The sequence below is a fragment of the Ptychodera flava genome, chromosome 18, assembly GCF_041260155.1.
Source record: "Ptychodera flava strain L36383 chromosome 18, AS_Pfla_20210202, whole genome shotgun sequence".
Taxonomy (NCBI): Eukaryota; Metazoa; Hemichordata; class Enteropneusta; family Ptychoderidae; genus Ptychodera; species Ptychodera flava.
In genome coordinates, this window is record NC_091945.1 from 12,791,161 (window position 1) to 12,813,229 (window position 22,069).

General features: G+C 36.9%; 1 protein-coding gene across 1 annotated transcript; it reads left to right on the forward strand.

Moving 5' to 3' along the window:
• The first annotated feature begins 1,999 nt into the window (after nucleotides 1-1,999).
• Nucleotides 2,000-20,443, forward strand: LOC139116882 (zinc phosphodiesterase ELAC protein 1-like). The gene is made up of 9 exons (XM_070679614.1): nucleotides 2,000-2,152; nucleotides 2,462-2,577; nucleotides 4,561-4,758; nucleotides 6,795-6,892; nucleotides 8,071-8,166; nucleotides 12,019-12,165; nucleotides 14,369-14,502; nucleotides 16,326-16,420; nucleotides 17,390-20,443. The coding sequence occupies exons 1-9, from the start codon at nucleotides 2,074-2,076 to the stop codon at nucleotides 17,501-17,503; spliced, it is 1,077 nt and encodes a 358-aa protein (XP_070535715.1). The 5' UTR covers nucleotides 2,000-2,073; the 3' UTR covers nucleotides 17,504-20,443.
• The last annotated feature ends 1,626 nt before the right edge of the window (nucleotides 20,444-22,069 follow it).

Sequence of the window (22,069 nt, forward strand, 5' to 3'; positions counted from 1 at the left end):
TAATGGTTTCAAAATATGCCATCTTTATTCGCATAATTTTCTCCGATATCATAATTTGTAAGCATATTTGACCGTTAATACATCGGTGGACGGACCTTGCACAGCTTGCAACGTGAGTGGACATAGCGCAGATAGTACGGGCGCTCGTTAGCTGGGTAGTCTGCCAGATCGATCGATTTTCTGCTCTAGCCCGTAACCTAAGGCCGCATTCAAAAAATGGTGATGGGGGCCTGGAGGAATTCAGGGGGGATTCGAAAATTTTTGGGGTAGTCGAGAGGGGGACTTGAAAGTTTTGATCTGCCTATAGTGGGGGGGGGGGGGCTGAAAATATTTTGACTCCCAATATCTTGATGTCGTCCAATTGTTCTAATGTTAGTAATAATTAAACAAAATCTAGCACCGTTTGGTCACATTTTATGTCTTTAATCTCGAAAAAATCTAAAAATGTATGAATGCCATTAAATTTTCGTAAAACAAGTTGCCTTGTAATGGGGCAGGAGCTGCAACTGTTGATATTTTTTTTCAATATTTCTATGCAATGCATCAAACACAGTTTCTCTCCACAGCATGCTGACAAACACAATATTCAGTTTGTCAACAAAGTCCGTTTGTCTAAATATTGGTGATAATTGAATGATACAAATGCACGGTACACGTAGGCTGTGTTGGCAAGCTGAATGCTGGACAGCTCAACATGCTGTAGGGAGTAGAACCAGAACACAATTGTATAAACTGAACAAAAATATCGTCAATATAACAAACTACTACTCTGCTACTACATACTGGCAGTGACAGTGATACATATAGCTCTGACTCTGATGTAGTTTAAGAAGAGTTTCGGTCATAGGACACTCCATTGACAGTGAAACATACATCTACTTGAACACAAGATCCAGCCAGACAAAACACATACCGTAGAAGACTAGGGGACAAACAGTTACCATGGATTTTTAAATTATGGCATATGAGAACAATATTAGAGAAAAAAGAAGGAGTCACCATACTTGACCTTATACAAACGTACAATGAAAAGTCAGTTTTTCTAAACTCACTTAAAGTCAATATATAAAACCATTCATTTCAAGTTCATGCAGTGATTCAAATTTTCACATCTCATTGTACAATAACACAAAAGTAAAACTTATAACAGTAATTTAAATAGAAAAATGTGTAACTAAATTGAATCATTTATTTTTTATCAAATTTGCCATTATTACACCAAAAATTGTTGAGATTCCAGTATTGTCAATTTTGGTAAAAACATTTATAAGTGGCATCTAAGTTGTATATGTCTTCGTGTACTTTTGAAAAAAAAAAATTGGTGGGTCACTTTACTAATTTTATTAACAATTTGGTAAAATATAGCCGGGAATATATAAATTTCATAGTCTCTCATGATTGTCATTGTGTGTGCTTTTCAACTGGTGCCATTGACCTGGCCAGAGTTGGATAAACTCAAGTCGGCTTAGACTGGGAAATTAAAAGAGTCAACTGATGCATTTAAAAATAAATCAATTTAAGGACTTGTTCAAGGTATATGGCTCTACAACCTGCTGATAAGAGGTAGTGTTGAACATTTGCGTGCAGAACTACACATTACATGTTTATTTTACTCTACGTGCATTCCTAAAAATATGCGGGTATATGGTAATTTAGGGGGAGTGGACTTGGAAATTTTTGAGGTATTGAGGGGGGACTTGAAAATTTTTGAGGGTATTGAGGGGGGATCTAAAAAAGATAAGATTTAAATCGCAATTCCTCCAACCCCCTCCCCCCACCATTGTTTGTTGAACGCAGCCCTAAGTGCAGTGGCATATCGACTACGGGATCGACCGATCTAGCAGACTACCCAGTAACGAGTGCCTGTGGCAGATAGCCAGCACTGCACGGCACAATTCTCTATACTGTCTACAGTTTCAATGTGCATGATGTAGCAAGCAGTAAAATTAATTAGACAGCTAGGGAGTTATAAGAGGTCAGAGGTTGAGGGGTCGCAACCGCCGTGCTGTCTCCTATGTATGTGGAGGTATGCATGTGTACCTTGATCAGTAACGCAAACATGACGAAGGCAACATGGATTTAACTTTCCTTGGAACAGCGTCATGTTTTCCGTTGCCAAGCCGTGGGGTGTCGTGCATAGTGTTTCGTCGAGGTAAACGTTTCTGATAAAATAGACTAATCTTGTGATCACGTTATAGCCCCGCGTACGAAGCTGTATGTGTGTACCCAGATACGGTGGTGGGTAGCCGTGGGTCCATAGCTGTGGTGTTTTCAGACGGGATTCCTGCCTTTATTTTACGGGCTGGTTTTGACTTTTATGATTTTAACTCTCCGGGGTCAAAATCATAAAAGTCAAAACCAGCCCCTTATTTGTCATATCAATTGCTACATTAACCATGGAGCTAGTCTACGGTAGCTCCATGCATTAACTGTCATCTTGTATATTTACGTTTGGTTACAGATGGAGAATGTTGGATGTTTGACTGTGGAGAGGGAAGTCAGATTCAAATACATGAGAGCAACATAAAGCCAGGAAAACTGACTAAAATATTTATTACTCATCTCCATGGTGATCATGTAAGCGATATTTTGATGCTTCACTCACAGGGCTAGCAATTGTAACTTGATGATTTTTTCCATTTTTTTTGTATGTAAATTGCAACTTCTTGTTCTACTCTCTGGAAGCACATTCAAAGACCGACTATTTGGCTTATCACACAGTGTCTATAATGTACGTGTAAAATGCAGTCTAATTGTTTACATTTGAATTTAAGTCCGGACAATAGAACTCACATGTCAACAATATCAACGTGGTCTGTACATGTACAGGCTGAGTTGACAAGCTGAATACAGTGTATCTCAACACACTTTGGGGAGTAGAACAAGAAACTCTTATTAACATAAAAAAACAAAATAGTGAAAAAATCATCAAACGTTACAGCTACTGGCCCTTATTGGGTAGAATTCAAAGAACAATGAGGAAGAGTAAGATATTTTGAGTTTGTCAAATTTAAAAACGATGCAGCCAGCAGTATCTCATGGACCTCTAAAACCAAAAATCACAGTACCAGTAGGAAAAAAACACTTTATTAATTATTAGCAAATGTTTGAAGATTTTGTAGTTGTACATGTATGTGTTACTGCCAGTGTAAAGCAAATTATACCTGCCTCTGTTACTATTAACACAGCTCCTCCAAAGTTTTTTTGTACTTTTAATTAATATGTACCCAAGGTATAGTTTATTCATCCATACATACTATCATCCATACATACATATCATCTACTGTCTATGATACTATGTACCGGTATGCTTTGCCGGAATCAGACTTGCTTTACCTCAATTAACACAGCCAACACTGACCCACTGAGATCGCAAAATTATAAACCCCGGCTTTCCTCTCTGCTGTCTGTGACAAAACCAAATGGCTAAATTGCTATTATATTACTGGGTTCTCAAATCATTTACCAATGTTCATTAACCCTAGCCAAAACACTGCATTACATGAGACTGTTGATGTATTTTCCAGTTTTGTAGAGTTCCTTGCTCTTTGCAAAGTTTTGGAGAAAAATTCTATTTTTCATGTGGATTATCTTACATGGTGCATCAATTGATATGATAATCATCGTTTTGTTGTGATACTGCATGCACATATTACATTATTAATGACTGTCTCCGCATTTCAAAACTTTACACCAAAATTGACCTTTCAAACTAAATTTTGAAACAGTGTTTTAATATCAGTGTGCAAAAGATTCCTCAAAATATTACAGAATATTAATTTATGATAAATAACCAGAAAGTAGTGTTCTTTTTAGAGTTGGAAAGATATTTGGGTGCCACGCCTGTTTTCCTTCATAGATGCAATTTGAAACCCAAGGTTGCTGGTTTTGGGAATAAATACTATCATTGGTCAATGGAGACTCATGCATCTATTCAGGACCATAGAAGGCGCTTTTTCACAGAAAGTGATGCCTTTCTTGGCCTCTCCTCATTTTTGAAAAACAACAACATCACCTCCATTTGGTTACCCCATTTCACCCCAAATTTTACATTGAGCTGCTACTTGCTGCTCAGACTCCTAATTTACTTGCCATGGATGTTTTCTGTTCAAAAGTGTCAAGGTACATGTAGTGTGCTATGAATTTCACAGCATATTTGCTACAAACATTGATGTACACAATTTCAATACTTGTCAGCATAACCACATCAAACTGTGAATGAGTATAGAGCCTTGCAAGTTGCAGGAATTTTCCATCTCTCAAGGTACATGTATACAGTAATTCATACAGTATTTTTGCACGGTTTGTGGAGGGACCGTGGTTTTTGCTAAGGGCGATAAGCAGGTAAATGTTACTGGGTTCCCCAGTCATTTTACTGGGGTTCCCCTTGGTATATCAATACAATCAGATTAAGGGACAGAAGAAATGTTACCTGGGTTCCCAAACCATTTACCAGTGTTCCCAAACCTTAGCAAAAACACTGTCATAGTGATACTGGAAATATCTGGTATTCAAAGTGGTAAACATGTCAGATAAAATGTTTGTCTCTTTTCATGTCAGTTATTTGGTTTACCAGGGCTGATGTGTACGATTGGACAAACATCCAGTGAAAAGGAGTTACCATTAGAGCTGTACGGACCAACTGGACTACGAAAGTATATCCGTGTGAGTCTGGAACTGTCACGGTCAATGCTTGGATTTGACTACGTTGTTCATGAGTTGTCAGTTCCGGAGGAGGAATTACCTGAAGACTGGGAGGTGGGTACCTTCTTCTTACACCATGTTTTACCTCTTGATGGTTTTGTCATCTTTCATACGTCTGTCTTGCAAGTACTGGATGTTTTGATGATCTGCATATTATGCCACGATACCTTTTATGATGAAATTAATATGCTAAAGCATGAATCACATTTACATCTTTCTCACTCTTGTCATGATTTTCCGTAGTATGCACCTCAAAAGTGAAAGACTTTTGCTCAAACTTTCTGCAAGGGTTTTTTTCGACAATTCTCTTTCAAAATTAAGAACAAAAATCAGAGTTACTGTGCAAATTGTGGTACTGGAGAAACAAATTACCCAAGATTCACAGTTAGTGATATTTGAAATTCTAAATTGCCACCATCCCTGTGTTAACTCTATAGGGGAAAATACAATTTTTCATTTTGGAAAAACTAAAACAGTAAAAAGTTTTCTCACATTTAGAGCTTTAAAATGAAACCCCATAAGTGGTAGATCAGAAAAGCATTGGAAAATTTGGAGGATCCAACTATCTGTCCCTGAGGCACATTTTACCTTCACTTTTGCAGACCTTAAAGCGCAGTTGACTCTGTTAAATGTCTTCATAGTATCAAACAGCCAAGAGACTATACATGCACAACATGGATATATGTGGAGACACAAGTAAAATAATCACAAGGGACAACCAATTTCATTGTACCGGTAGTCTTGCCATAATACCAAGATATGAACATACACACATTGTAGATGCCTTTCTAGTACAGTCTTGTCTTTTCTGTAAATGCCACCAGGTGATGCAGGAAATATGATGTCATTTTCAATCTTTGTATTTTTGTTAATGTTCCACACGGCGCATCCATGTAAAGAAAAGTACGGTCAGCTTTGTATCTGACTGTTCAGCACAATGTCTGACAAGTGATCCCACACGTATACTTGGGTCAAGCTAGAGGAAAACTACCATCACGCACAGAAATTACATTGTGCCTATGTTCAATATAGTACACTTTACTCATTAGTCCTAAAAATCTTTGATAGATTCCCATTGATTTAATCAGTGGATGTGTACCACAGGGAAACAGAGCGATATTAAATGATCAAAAGATACAAAAGTGATTTAGATTACAAAGCTTCTTCTATAGTCTCAACCTGTGCTGCAAGTGTGTACATGAGTAGGCATAAAATATATACTCTGGTATATTTTTCCTTTCCACTAAATAAAGTGGTATGTAGAATTGTTTTCAGACTGCCACAGCTGCTTTTGCAATCTTGAATGCAATCATTCCAAAATTGAACATAGAGGGAACAGCTGCTGCTTGATCATTTGCAGGATTCAAATAGATAAAAGTGAGGCCAGAAAGAAAAAATAAATTGTTCAATGTAATCGCGGCTTCTTCCCGATTCGAAATTTTTTTTTATTTTGGCAAATTCATACTTCCGCATTGCAAATACTTTAGTACTGCTGCTGGCGGCGCTCAGAATACTTGTGCAAACACGGACTGTATATATAATTCTCTAGGTTATTGTTGAGAAATATACCGGTAGTGTTGAATTCAATAACCAGTATCAGTGTATCTTGTCTGAGATATTTCTGGTTAGCCTAAAAGGGTAAAAGATTATTTTGCCCTGTCTGCATCCCGGCAAAAAAGTCTGAGGGACCGTGGTTACCTTTGGCCTAAAAAACAAATATAAAAAAATTTCGCTCGCCGATCCTGAACCTTGGTCCAAAAAATCTGATGAATAAGATTTTTTTTTCTCTGGCCTTAATAGTATTTATTTTCAAATAGTACAATAGGAACTGTTTGTGAGCTCCATGCTCATAACTTGGCAGTCTAGTAACACCTACTTACCCTTTCTGTTATGTGAGAACTTAAGACGCCATCCCTTTTAATATTTCCACATCTGCAGCCTCAAGAGCTTTAACAGTAAATTATGGAAAAGTGGCAAAACACTTCTATTAGTCTGATAACATTTACATGAAATATTTTTACACATATGGCTGTCAAAATGTTTGTAGTAGCTCTTTGGTCAATATTTGTACTATTGCTTCATTTCAGTAGACATGGCATCCGAAGCACACTGCCGATACTGGTCCTGTACATCCAAATGAAAAAGAAGGAAGGCTTATCAAACCAGATGAAAATGGAGTCTGGCATTGGTAAGATTTGTTGTACTTCCGAGTTTCGTCTATTAAAATTTTGTATATCTTTCTTTGGCGCTTGAATCTGGTTTCATGTATATACCTGTACGTGTTAATGAAGTCCATTCTTAAATGGATGTAACATTGTTTCTGTAACTTTGCTGCTCAAGCATTTGTGCATATGGTTTTCGCTCTGTCCTTCATGAAGCATTCTCTTAGACAAGCATGTTTCCATCATGATGAAGATTGACTACTGTAATTCAAGTGCACTACACCGGTATGTCCAACAAAGTTAAGGCTGTGTACCTATACGTATCTCGTGAGTCACTGTATTATATTGAATGAGATTAACTTTTTGCAGCCACAGCATACTGAAAGTGAAACACACCATACATGATTCACTCTGACTGGTACTGAGAGATCATGCCCTTAACCCTTTCAACACCATGGTTTAGCCCAAATCCATTGCTTTCAGTGGTGATATGGATCTGTTCACAGGGAATCGGGGTGAACAGGTTAAATGTGGCAAATCTCTTCCAAGACAATTAAACATGTTGTTCAGTTTGAAACTTTATCTAGAAAACCAATTTAAAAATATGTCTGCATTAAGGAATTACTAACTTTTGTGCAAAATTTGATCAAACGTCTTTTTAAGTTATCTGAAATGTTTTTCACTGGAATAGGGAATTTTATTGCACCTGTGTTGCCCAAGAAAAGGATGCTGACATTTCTTGACAGAAAGCTACATGTTAAGCATAAGACATTTGTGCATTTTTTAGCTAGCATAAATCAGTCACGGGCAAATCTACTGTGAAAACATTCATGTTATTTGTAGTATTTGTAGCATAGGATTTCAGAATCAGATTCAGATTCCTCTGCTTGCTTGCCAAAATTATTATATTTCACCAGTAAATACTCATTCAATGACAATTAAAATTCAAATCTCAAATGAGGTTACCAGAAGGAGCTTTACGTTGCAACCAAGTCAGAATGTACAAACCAGAGAGAATCATGGATAGTTTTAGATCATGTGCAGCACCAGGCAGTAATCACATCAGAGTGGTCAATGGTTGCTCTCAGAAAACCACTTCCTAGCATGCAATCAACTTGATTTTTGCATCTGCCGGTACCTTCCAATCCGATCCCGTATGCATACTTTTGTATATTATACATATGCTTTTTGTTTGATTTGCCAGTTGTGAAACCAACCAGATGAAGGTGATGGCAGCACCAATCACACACAGAATACCATCATTTGGATTTGTTCTTCATGAAAAACCACAGCCAGGAAAGTATGTGCTCAAAATTACTTGTTTGATAGCTTTGTAATTTGGTATAAAGTCCTGAGGGATATTATTAGATAAATTTTCTGCTCAAAGTGTTGGGAAACCCCCAAATTTGTATATTTTAGGTAATTTTCTCAGTTTGTGACCTTAAATGACCTACACCAACCCAGGATATGTTGTGAGACAGTTTCAAAGGCTGTGAACATAATTTTGTCATATTTGGTATCAATTTGTAGGAAAATTTGATCCAGAAAACAAAGCTGAGGTGAATTTTTTCATTGCAGACCAATTTTTGCAACTTTTCTATGTAAGACACACAAGAACTGATGAGAAATTTTGATCCAGGATAATTCCAGATGTTGCAATCACCGTCCACAGTGGAAGGCATTTCACTATCTGTAACTAACTTAAGTGCTGTTTACATTAGAATGCATTAATTAAAAACTCCCAAGGTTGTAAATATATTTCCTGTCATCTTGGCATTATGTAATACCAAGGGTGGAACATTTGATATTCAGGAGGGGTAGGGTCTAGAGATGGGGGTAGGGTCTAGAAGATTGATGAGGTAGCATTACTTTTATACCAGATCCCTTGTACATGTTTTTTGCCCACTCCCACCTTTCTTTTTATCAAACCTTCTCTGTCTGTTTTTTGTTGTTGACATTTGCTTATGTATTTAGGATCTGCTCGTCCCATTGCTATAGAAGTTGATATGCATGTTCCTAAAGATTACCTCCAGTACCTAAGTTGCAGACCTTATTTGCTTGTGTCATTCTTGTTTTTCCTGGTTTAAATATTTCTTGAATGGACCAATTCAAACCGAATGTGAGCACATAGTGTCCTTGACGATATTTTTCATATTTTTGGTCAAAAAATCTTTTTCTCGAAATGTACTTTTCTGATTGCTTTGAGACTGAGTATGCAGGTACCTAGGGGTATCCTTAGTGGAGTGTCTTCAAATTGTGGTGAAATTTTCATATTTGTATTTTTTTAGGCAATTTTCCCACTTTTTGGTTAAAAAATTATTTTCTCTGAAATCGCTTGTCCAATTGCTTTGAAACTTGGTATGCATGTTTTTAGGAGTGAGCTTGGTTGAATGTGCTCAAATTGTAACTAAACATGCAATTTTTTGCTCACGTGTTTACACACGTGAGCACATGTCGCAGCGATGGCTGTCTGTCTGTCTGTCTGTCCGTCTGTGTGCCTGTCTGTCTGTCTGTCTGTTGGTCCGATATCTCAAAAACGGCTAATCAGATCAGAATCAAATCTGGTACATATATTCACTTAGCAAATGGCAATAACTGAACGGATTAGTTTTGGTGGGTGTGGCTTGCATACTTTTTGCTCATTTGCATAATTAATGATTTTAGAAAAAACGGATATACATAAAACGACTACACACAATTTGATGAGATTTGCTACAAATGTTGATCACACCAAGACATATCAGCAGTGGGAACCATTAAGGGGTGACATGAAAGATAAATGCTAATTTGCATATTTAATGAACTTTCCTAACTAGGGATATATGTCTGATTGGACTCGATCAAAATTAACCAAACTTGGTATGTATATTAAAGATACTATGATTTAACATTATTGAAAGTCATTAAGCGTTTTAACTTCAGCCAATTCCTAATTTGCATATTTCATGAACTTTGTTAATTAGGAATATATATTTGAAATGACTGGACCAAAGTTGATGAAACTTGCTACATGTATTGAAGCCACTATGATACAACATTTTTGAAAGTCATTAAGCATTTTTACTTCAGCCCATTCCGAATTTGCATATTTAATGAACTTTCCCAATTAGGGATGTATATCTGAGTTAACTTGATTGTATTGTTGAAACTTGCTATATACATCAAAGATAAAAGTCAAAAGACATTTTTACTTCAACCAAAACCTAATTTTAATATTAAATGAATTTTCATAATTAGGGATATTTATCTGAATCGACTTGATCAAAATTGATGAAACTTACTATGTACATTAAAGATACTATAATACAATATTATTGAAAGTCTTTAAGCATTTTCTCTTCAGCCAATCCTAATTTGCATATTTAATGATCTTTCCTAATAAGAGACAAATGTCTAAATTGACTCGACCAAAGTTGACAAATTTGCTACACATATTGCAGATACCATGATACAACATTATTGACAAACATTAAGCATTTTACTTAAGCCAATTCCAAATTAACATATTTAATTAACTTTGCTTATTACGTATATACCGGGATTTACTTGATCAAAGTTGGCAAAACATGCTATGTACATTGATTATTATACCAGGTACTAGGTCAAAACAATATCGAAAGTCATTTCACATTTTCATGTCAGCTAATTTATAATTTGCATATCTAATGAGCTTTCACAGTTTGGCATATATGGCTTGAAGGACTTAGCCAAAGTTAATTACACTTGCTAGATAAAGTGGTGATACAATAAGAGCAGTCAAATAACTTTAATATTTTTATTTCAGCTAATTACATATTTGTATACTTCATGACCTTTTAGAATTAATCAGCGGTGATTATTGTTCATTATGTTGATCATAATAATTTCAATGAAGTTGCAAACATGTGGCAAAGGTTCAAATTTACACATACCGTAACTTCAATATATAATGAAACAATTTTAGCTTACACCGGTGTTTTTGCCAGCTGCTAGCTATTTTCCACATCCAGTACACTCACTCTGGCCTGCCACATCAAACCAAATGTGAGCCAAGTGTCGACATGTCATTGATGCTATGTTTTCAGGTTTGTGCAATATTTTTCATGTAGGCATTCTACTGTATAGAACTACACCATGTTGCAACAACTTGGTCTTCAAATGTTCAATACTCAAAATCCCGTTAGCAGTTTGAACTTCAAAGAAATCAATGTATTTCAGCTGTTAATTAATTGTGCTGGAGTCAAAGAGCAAGCAAATTGAAACTGTGCCATCTTCATGTCTTATTTTAATCAGATTTGGCTGAGGACATTATCAGTGGAAAATTCTTTGTATACATGTATCTCCTGAACCTAAAATGGGCAATGAGAAGAAATTTATGCTCAAAAGAACATTTTCAAAATTCATAAAACTAGGGTACAAATTTGTCTGCGTATTAGAAACATGTTGTACTTCACAGAGGGACCACAAAGAGTGCAGATTTTTAATGAACCCTGGGATGCCTCCAGTACTGTGTGTTCTGAGCAGTGCATAAAAGAGGAATTTTCAAACACATTGACTGCTGAGTGTAGCAGCTGCATAACTCAAGTAGCTAGAATCACACAAATTTGGCTATCAAAAATTTGAAGAATTCCTGTCAAATCAATCATTTTGTTTCCGTGTCAAAAATAAATCCATACTTACAGTAAAAACTGTGATGGCATACATGTACTGCAAACCGGAATAGTTAATATGTAACCTTTGCATTTTGTGAAAAAGAATCAGAATCTAGATGGTTGTTTTTGATTTTGTTAAGTAAATCTTTTTCCATCTGGTGATAAGTACACAAAAACCATGTTTAAGTGTGTCGTCTGCCCACTATAGTTCTGACTTTACAGAACACAACCTCCTATTCGCCAAAGAATGTGCACGCCTTGAGCATGGTGCCAGCAAATAACCAATGATAATTTATCAAACAACAACATATTTCACTCACACAATAACACAGAGTACATGCAAAACATTAATGTTCTCATACTTGCATTATACCAGAGGAGTGAAAATATAACATTTCTTTCCTTTAATATTGCTAAAAATATGTGTTTACGTTTGTGGTGACGAGTTTGATTAATAAACTGAAAATCTCCCCCTCTCTCTCTCTCTCTCTCTCTCTCTCTCTCTCTCTCTCTCTCTCAAGACTGGATCCCCAGAAACTTAAAGACAGGGGTGTCCCCCCTGGACCACTGTATGCTAAAATAAAAAATGGTGAAGCTATTATAACGGAGGCTGGTGAGACAATCAGGCCCGATGATGTGCTTGGCCCCAAGAGACCCGGTAGAAAAATAGTATGTATGATCACTAAATGCATCTTTGTAATTAGGTTAAAATGCATAGAGATTGGCTTGATAAGAACAGATGATTATCAATTTACAGGACGAATTGTCAGCCGCCTGAAAGGCATATATCGTTTCCATACTTTAAGGTTGTTATTTTTCATTTGGTGACCTAAAATGCAGAAACCATGGTATGATATAGTTTGGCATTGTGTGGTCTGCTTTTGTAAAATGTTTCTTGAAAATTGTTTACTCCATGAGAGCACAGGGAAAGGATGTCAGTCCCCTGGTGTGAGGGAGGGTGAGGTTATTTGTGCCACAGTTTGTTCTATCTTATTTTATTAATTTTGACTTTGATATTTCAAATAAAGATTTGACTCCAAATTGCAGACTGCTTTCTTTATTACCTACAAGTCCTTACCTCCTTTCCAATCTGTGTACCTAATCAGCTGTCTGTATCAGCGGATTAACTACGTCAATACCACAGCTGTCCCACTTGTAGTAAAATAAGACTTGTTTAACTACAAGTGAGACAGCTGTGGTGTTGACTTATGCGATTAATCCGCTGATAGGACAGCCAACAATTTGTGTACACTAGTTGCAGAGGAGATAAGGACTTGTAGGTAATGAAGACAGCAGTCTGCAATTTTGAGTCAAATCTTTATTTGAAATACCAAAGTCAAAACTAGAAAGCATTTGCAAGCAAAAGCGAAGTTCCAGAGACCAGAGCAGCGGAAGAAACGAGAGAATGTGTGACAAAGATAGGTGCAGAATGAAAGAGTGCTTTGGATTTTAATATTCAGGGCTGATAGCAGTGAACACGATAATACAACTAAAAGCAAGGCAGTCCGGGGAATTACAGTACACAGATTACAAATGCCTACATGTACGGTAAAAACGCAACAGATACATACGGGGGCGACAACGCACGGAAATGTTTATCAGACGACATTCTCGCGAGCCAGAGCAATAATTTTTGCTCCGCTGACCTACGCAAAAATCAATCGCTTGACGGGTAGCGCTGAGTTGTTGCCGTAAAGAGGCGTGTGATTTACGACGATGATCAGACGAGAGGAAACATCGGACCTAGGCCGTTGAAATTGAGCCACATGCATTTTCATTTGATTAAAAGCACAGACTAAAACAATTTTCATTGCTATGTCGCTGTTTTCACAAGATACTGACCGTTTGATCTTGGAAAGTTGAGTTGCTTTTACATGCAGCCAACGCATGCCGGTGCGAGACAGACAGTACGTTCACTATGAATTGCTAGCTCTGCATGGCAGGGCTGTGTGTTACCGGCCCTCCCACCACAGCCCCGCAGACTGATATAGGAAAAACCGCTGGTGGCTCCTCAGAAATACGGCGGGCAGTTTCTCCGCCAAAACAGCCGATTTTGAGTCCAAATTTTGCATTGATCATCGTTTTCGAGCACACCCACCTCGCCTAGGTACACGATATGCCAAGCCGTGCTTGTAAACTTTCGAAAACCCTACTTTTCTCTCTCTGTGCGAGCGAAGCGATCAATACGCCGCCATTGTTGTCTCATGAGCATTCGGGCGAAACAGTATAGCGCCACGTACGGCGAGTATTTAGAGAAAAATAAAATCAAAAAGCAACAAAAAACAAAGCGAAAGAAAGCTAGAATTATTAATAACTGAACGCAATATGATAGTTGAGCAATGCCAAATAAAAAATAAATAAATAAACAAACAAGAAATGCCCGTAAAACCCGTCCGAGCTGAGCGATGATGTCATAAGCGTGTCGCAATGCATTCTGGGTAATTAAGGTAAAATTTGTGTATAGCATGTTCTATGGTAGTAATACCGGAAATAGAGAAAGAAAGAAAGAAAGAAAGAAAGAAAGAAAGAAAGAAAGAAGGAAAGTGAGCAAAAACTAACAGTTCCAGAGCTGGTCTCTGGAACTAATTAATAAAATAAACCGTTGCACAAAGACCCCCACCCTCCCCCACCCAAGGGGACTGACGTCTTTTCCCTGTGATATAAGGGGGGATTATAATACTAGCCATCGTGTTAATGCATTATTTCAAAACATGCACCACAAAGTCAGTCAGCTTCCTTAATAGCTGATCAAAAACAGTTTCAAGACAGTTTTTTACTGTTGTGCATTTTGCTTGACTTGGTAGTATTTGAATATCCTAGCTCACAGTGTGTATAGATGCCAGCAGACTTCATACTGTATTTTCATATGCCAGTCATACTGGGCGACACCTCATGCAATTCCAAGATAGCCGCCATCTCTAGGAATGCAGATGTTCTGGTACATGAAGCTACATTGGAAAATGAACTCAGGGAAAAATGTGTGGGAAATGGGCATTCAACTCCAGGTAATTAGCTGACCAACTATCTTACTCTAGATCTTTTTTGAAGGGCCAGTAACTCTAACCTTTGAGGTTTTTTCATTATTTTTATTTTTGTAATACTATCGTATATACTACATACTACATAATGTACATACTACTATGTCAATTGCAAGTTCTTGTTCCACTCTAAAAGTTATGTTGAAATACCCAGTATTTAGCTTGTCAACATAGCATGTATATGTGTAAAATGCATTGTTATTACTTACATTTGAATGTTAGTCCAGACCAGAATTCATATGTCAACAATGGCAATGCAGTCTTACACATGTGCAGGCTGAGTTGACAAGCTGAATGCTGTGTACCGATATCTCAACATGCTTTTGGGAGTAGAACAAGAAATTATGGTTGACATTATGAACAAAAACAGTCACTGTGAAGAAATCATCAAAAGTTATAGTTACTAGGCCTTTAACATGTTTCATTTTCCAGGAATCTTTGTTAATTTTTGAAACATTTGTAGGGCAGTCATTTGGAAGCGTCTGTAAGACAGTTTCACATATCAGCTAGGTTTCAAAATACACAGATACACAATCTATGTTCCACACAGGTAGTGTTGATTTTGTGTAGGAAAATTTGCAACTTGTCAGCAAAAAAGATATACCGGTATATTACTACTATATACTATGGTTCTCTTTACACAGAGATAGAGGTTGTAAAACTAAAACTAATTGCAAAATGTTTACAATATGCATGACACTGCGTTGTGTACTGCACTACTCACAAAAATGCTGAGCTCACATACAGCGCAGCATGTCAGTATTCAGTGAATACAAAATTTGTGTAATACAAGTTCTGGGGCCCTGTTGACTTTTACGTTGGGAATTTTCATAAATTTTGATGATTTTCTGTGGTTCGTTGATAATATAATGATAACAGACTCTGCGCTGATCATTAACGTTTATTTATGGGTGCAGATGATAGGAAAGCCAAATTAACGGGTGAGGCTTATTTTTGGCTTTCTCTCACCCTTGCCAGTAAATAAATGTTAATCGTCAAGGAGTCGCCAATTATTTCTATAATTACATACTGTACATGCCTACAGAGCATGAACAGCCAGAAGCAAAAAACAAAGACTCTTATCAACAGATCTAGGAAAGTTACTCCTAGACATTAACTTAAAGGTAGTATATGACTCAAAATCAAAAAACTTCGCTAAAATTTTTCCTCAACAAAACTTTTAACCATTCTCTTTCGAACTCAAGAATGAAAATTAGGGGTCATCAAGCAAACATAGGTACTATTGAAACAAAAAACCTTTGATTTACAGATACTTGAAATTCAAAATGGATGCCAACCCTGTGTGAACTCTTTTTTAGGAACATTTTCTTTTAACCCTGGTATATTTTTAAAAAGAATTATGAAGAAACATGTCAAAGTCTATCACAAATATTGTACTCTGCCAATTTCAAATTTCTAAGAATGGGATCTACATGTATAATTAGGTTGTCATAGATAATGAAAGTGTTCTGATAATTGTAATGATGATGATGATGATTATAATTATGATAATATTGCTTTTGGTAATGGTGATGGCAATGATGACAATTGTGCAATTAATACCGATGGCTGCAGCAGTAGGCCAGCATTTATAAGAAGGGTATAATTATCAATTAGCCATATTTTAATGATATTGAGAACTAACTTTCATACAATGTGTATTAGATCATGACATTCCAATCAGTTCACCAAAAAAAGCAAATCCACTTCTTCAAGGGAATAATTATACTCGATGACCTAAGGCTATTACATTTACCAAACATTTTGTTCTTTCTCTTCTCACCACATAGAAATGGCTGCAGAGTTTGCCAATGACATTAATGCCAGGAAGTTGATATTAACACACTTTAGCCAGCGATATAGACCTGCAGCACATGAACTTAAGGTATGTTGTGTGATATCCACACTTGATATGTGAAGAATTTTCATAATTTTTTATCAAAACAAGCAATGACAATCTTTCCTCCCTAATTTCTTCAATTGAAGACATTATTAAACTCGGAAAAGCAGTATATCTCCATTCTTCTTAATATGTGTTTGTGTTATGATTATCATAATGTAATGTGTACGTCAGTGACTGTTCGGTCAAAACTGCTCTCAGAAAAAGTGGAAAATTTCTTTTTTTTTTTGCGATTACAACATCAAAACTAGGCCATGGCCAAACCCATGTCGAAGTGCTTTCACATATTTTATCATATGAGCCATGTCATGTCAGGCCAGTGAGATTACAAAAACAGTAAAGGTGCCACTGGAAATGAATGAGAAACCAGTCCATTGCATTGCTATATATACAAAGCTGAGTTTGTGAATCACAACACTCAATCTGATACTAAGTCTGCAGACTACAAAAAAGCTCAATGGATTTCACTGTACTTTGGAAGCCACTGCTGTTGGTCTGAGTCCGATTTTGTATGACAAACCACTTCCATAAATTTGTCAGCTACTGTATGTCTGTCAAACAACCTCTGTCCACTGCCAAGGTGATTAAGGTGATTGTGTGTAGCATTGCTGTTGCTGTTGCTTTTGCCTGGAGCAAATGCACAGAGTGCACTCAGTAAACGAAGTTTATTGATAACCTTAGCGTCCACAATGTTATACTTACACTACCGGTAATAGGTGACTCATGCGAGGGGAGGGGGGTTAAATGGATACAATGGGTCCAAAAGCAAACAAGTTATTCCTTTTTATGATAGCAATTTTTCGCATCGAAATAAAAGACAAATTTCGTAGAACAAAAACAAAACTCAAAGTCATATTGGCTATGATTCTGCTTTCATGTATACAAGTAACTGAATTACATTAACAGGCTTTGTAATGGAATCAACTCCACTGTTATATTATATTTCATCGGTAGGAAGGGGAGGAGTCAGTCACCAAACTTTTGGAGCAGGCAAAGAGAGTGTTCATCAACAAAGATTTGATAGCTGCTGAAGATCTGATGCAAGTGTCAATACCAGCTAAGAAGTGAAGTAACATTATCATGCCACCGTATGAATTTGCGGTGATATTCTAAGTGGTACGGTGATAAAGCTTGTGGTAGAAAACACTGTATGAAGGTACCAAATCTAAAGAATCTTTTGACCAAATGTGCAATCAGTTGAATACTGCATCCACAGTCTGCTCTCCATAGGTTTTTCAAAGATCCATAGAGGTTTTGCAATCTATCTCAAAATAGATTGATATATTTTAGTAAACTGTTAGAGAAATAACTGTAAGGGACCAACAAAAGACCGACAACTTGTTCATTGTCGATGTAAAACAAAAGATAATGCAAAAACCAGGGATGGGCTGCAGCTTTAAAAATTGTAAACTTTGTAGCAGATTCTGATTTTCGAAAACTGAGCCTCAGAATATTTTGAGATTGGTTTATGACACATTCGCAGCTATTGGGACTTTAATGGCAAATACTGGCTTTTCAGTGAGTTCAGCTTGACAATGTGTGATAATAAGGTTATCAAACTAAAGGTTTACTTTCCATGATGATGACTGTCTATGGAGAGCACCATATCTGTATCGGTATAATCACTGAACTGCACCAAATTTGACAGAACCTAGTACATGTAACGGTATATCTGAGTCATGAGGTCACGGCGTTACTATATTAGCAGTTTCAATAAATAGTTAAATTTAAATAATTGGTGTATGTATTTAAGTACTCACGTAAACCAAATAAAAGAAAACGACAAAATACTAAAACAATGTAAAAACATATAAACAGCAAATAAAGGTATTCCTATGAAATACAGTAGATTTTTGATCAGATTCGAACTCACAACATACAGCACCCACCAGTCACCTAGTGAAGACATCACAGTGAAAACTGCTCGGCCAAATCCCTATCCTTAAAAAAGAATGGTTCATTAAAGAGAGAGATATATTCTTATCGCCGGCCCAGTTAGATGACATTTTTATTATATTTTATTTTATTAAACCTTGTTTAACGAGGGTAGCCTGGTAAGCTTCAGTAAAGATGCTTATCTTCCCCAGGGCCCTCAGATGAACATACAAACTGATACAAAGCAGAACAACATGAAACATGACAAACAAAGCTAGCACAATACAATGCACAGAAAAAAGTGGCCAGGAGTGAACCTGCACACAAGAGAAAATAAATGCACAATCACATTAGACGACAAAAACAATTTGACAAGAAAACTAAAACTCACAAACACAAAAATTATTCCCAATAAGCTTTAAGGAAAGCAGTTCAAATGGACAGTAAGTACACGAGAGCTGCAACGAACAACGCTGTCTCTGTTTTCAGACATTGTTTAACTAGCAAGTTTGGGTACAGTAACCAGGAGTTGAAGCGTTTCACAGCAGCGATGCTCTACTCTGCTTTGACAACATTCTACGCCAAAGTACGTACAAAGAAGAGAGAGATGCACACCAAAAAATCACTGCAGTCGCTTCGCCATGGCATCCAGCATTTCTGCTGCCAACCGCCACTGTGCCGCAACTTTCACCTGGTCAATGGTGATGATTTCACTACTAGTCAGGAGATGTTTACTGCAGTATCTAAGCAGCTGATCGAAGAGCCAGGGAAAGGGAAACATCGTGCATTAGCCGGCGATACTTCTAAGCGACCTCGAACCTCAAGAAACTCTCCAGCTATTTCTCACGCTCTGATGTTGACACTTCCGTAATGCTCCCACTAATAAAGTATTGTTCAATATCATGCTCTATACCGGTATTTTGCCGCAGTAGAAGAGAGGGTAAACTAGACCTTTGCACCGAAAATTTTCAAGTAAAGGCGGACGATCGCGGTAGAAATTACGTTATTCAAGTCGGAAGTGATTTAACGAAGAATCATCAATCGGAGGATGACGATGTATCAGGTGGTATCATGTACATCAATGCTGCCAACACACTTCACTGTCCAGTATGTGTTTTCGAACTGTATGTGACCAAGATGAACCAGAAATGTGATGTGCTTTTCCAACGTCCACGTGATAAATGTGTTTGGTATAAAAACAAACCGATTGGCAAGAATACCCTATCTATGATAATGTCAACCATTTCAACAGCTGCAAATCTGAGTCAGCACTACACAAATCACAGCATTTGAGCGACATCCATCACTCTCCTCAACAAAGCCGGGTTTAACAATCGACATATAATGAGTGTTAGCCGCCATCGTAATGAACGTAGTATTAGTAGCTAAGTGAGAGACATCAAACAAAAGCAGCAAATGGCCGAGACGCTTGTGACTGCAACCCTGGCAACAGCAATCTCTGACCAAAGCCCGAGCTGCAGCACTAACTACTTCACTTCTAGCCAATCATTCAACTCTGCCATCCATGCAACACCCCAGTCACCTTCCAACTTCAACTCGTGTACCATTGTCACCCCTGATGTCTCAAGCTTCATCACAAGAAAACCGCGTGGAAAGCAGTAACTATCCACAATCTCAGCGTATAAAGATCGACATGCAGAGATCAGCAGCTGCATCGCTATTTTCCAACACCACGATAACAGGTGGACATTTCAATATTTTCTTAGGAGAGAAGCGGTAGACGCTTGAATTGCAATTGAAAGCAACGTATAAGACGGGATGATTTAGCAATGAAATTTTCTTCACAGTGCTTGATTTTTAAAATTATTCGAACCTAAAACTATACCAAATTTAATATTTCCTGTTTTACTCACCTGTGACTGATATATTTATCTATCATATTTAAATATTACATTTTCGAAAAGAAACGGTTTTTCAACGGAGTCACCTATCATAATTGTTTTAATAAATGATATACATATTTAAATATCGCAAGAATTGATACATTAAAACCAATTAATTTGTTAAATTTACAAATTTGAAAATTCTGTCAACATTTCAAATCCCTAATGATTTGTATTTCAGCCTATTTCTCTTAGCAAGTGAATTAAATCAAACGTTATGTTACAAGAATATTTATAAGTGTCAGTGTTATCAATTATGTATGTAAGTGTTTGTTTGGTGTAATAAAATTAATAACACATAATAGTTACCGCGATATCACAAATTGTTGCCTGCCCTTGGGCTGGTGCCCATGACGGTAGTGTTGATAAATGCCCTTGCCTTTGGCTCGGGCATTATCAATATTACCATCATGGACACCATCCCTTGGGCAGGCAACAAATTGTGATATTGCCCTCGTGATCATGTGTTATTATTTAAATAAAACAAAACATACTGTGATTTTATACAAATGGTTGAGGTAATTTCAAATAACACTAATGAGGTAAATAATTAAGAAAATGATTAAAACACACAACTCAAGAACTACTTAACCTAATTACTTGATATTTGCTACTCCTTATTAAGCCCAGTAAAGTGCTGCTTGGTTCAATTAAAAAATAATTAGCATGTGAAATTTTTTCAGTTTTTAGCTCACATCTGGTATAGGTATGTATACCAAAGAGAGCTTATATGGTAGGTCCGTGGCGTCTGTACATATGTACATGTGTATGTACCAGGTATGCATGTTAGTATGTGCAGACCTATGTCCGTTCACATCAAAAACTCCAAAACTGCAGGACCTACCATCTTAGTATTTGGTGTACAGGTGCACCCAGGGGTGGAGATGTAAATTTGTTCAAATGAACATGTCAGTGTAAAAAATATGCAAATGAGGTAAAAAAAGAGGCAATCAAGCAAATCGCTAAAACTATGTAACCGCATGCTAGATTTGGTTGAAACTTGGTATGCAGGTTGTTCATGGTGACTTGCGTTAGATTTCTTAAATTTGTGGTGAAATTTTGATAGTTTGTAATTTTGTGACAATTTTTCCCGTTTTTGGTCAAAAAATCTGTTAGATTTGGTAAAGTTGTGGTTAAATTTTTAGGAGCCCAAGCCCCAAATGGGGCCCTATTGGTTTTACTGGAGTTCAACTTTATTCCTTTTCTGCAGTAACTTCTTCTTCCGTCACTTTTTTGCTCTCCTAGATCTTCAAAACCGTTGCCTGCAGCCTTTTCACAAACTTTCAGGCCTTATTAAGCCCACTGAGTACTAGTGCACATGACCCTCTCAATACAGTGGGTCATGTGACCTGGTTACCATCTTTGATGCAAATTCTGCATAATTTTCATAAAACTTGACCAATCAAAAAACTGTGATCAACTTTTGTAAAACATAGTACTAAGATGCCATATGCCAAATTTCATGTTCATCAACCTTGTCGTTTTTGAGATTTTTAAGTGATTAAATTGATATTTCTCCGTAACTAATTAATTATGCAAAATCAATGTATCTCAGGAACCACACAGCCGGAACATGTGACTGATTTAACCGTTAAAAGTGGCATTGTATAAACATACATGACTTGCTGTTGCACAGCACCCTCAGACATCTACCCTGGGTATCTCAGATCGCGGGAAAATCTATGTGTGTTTAAAATAGCGTTTTACTAATTAATGAGACCTGTTTTGGTGAACCCATACCACATAAAATTATGTAGAAACATCAAGCTTGCATTTATTACCAATAAAATTGGGGTTACGTGTGATTTAAAACAAATTTGATGGTGCCCTAACCACTGTCCTGGGGTTTCACATT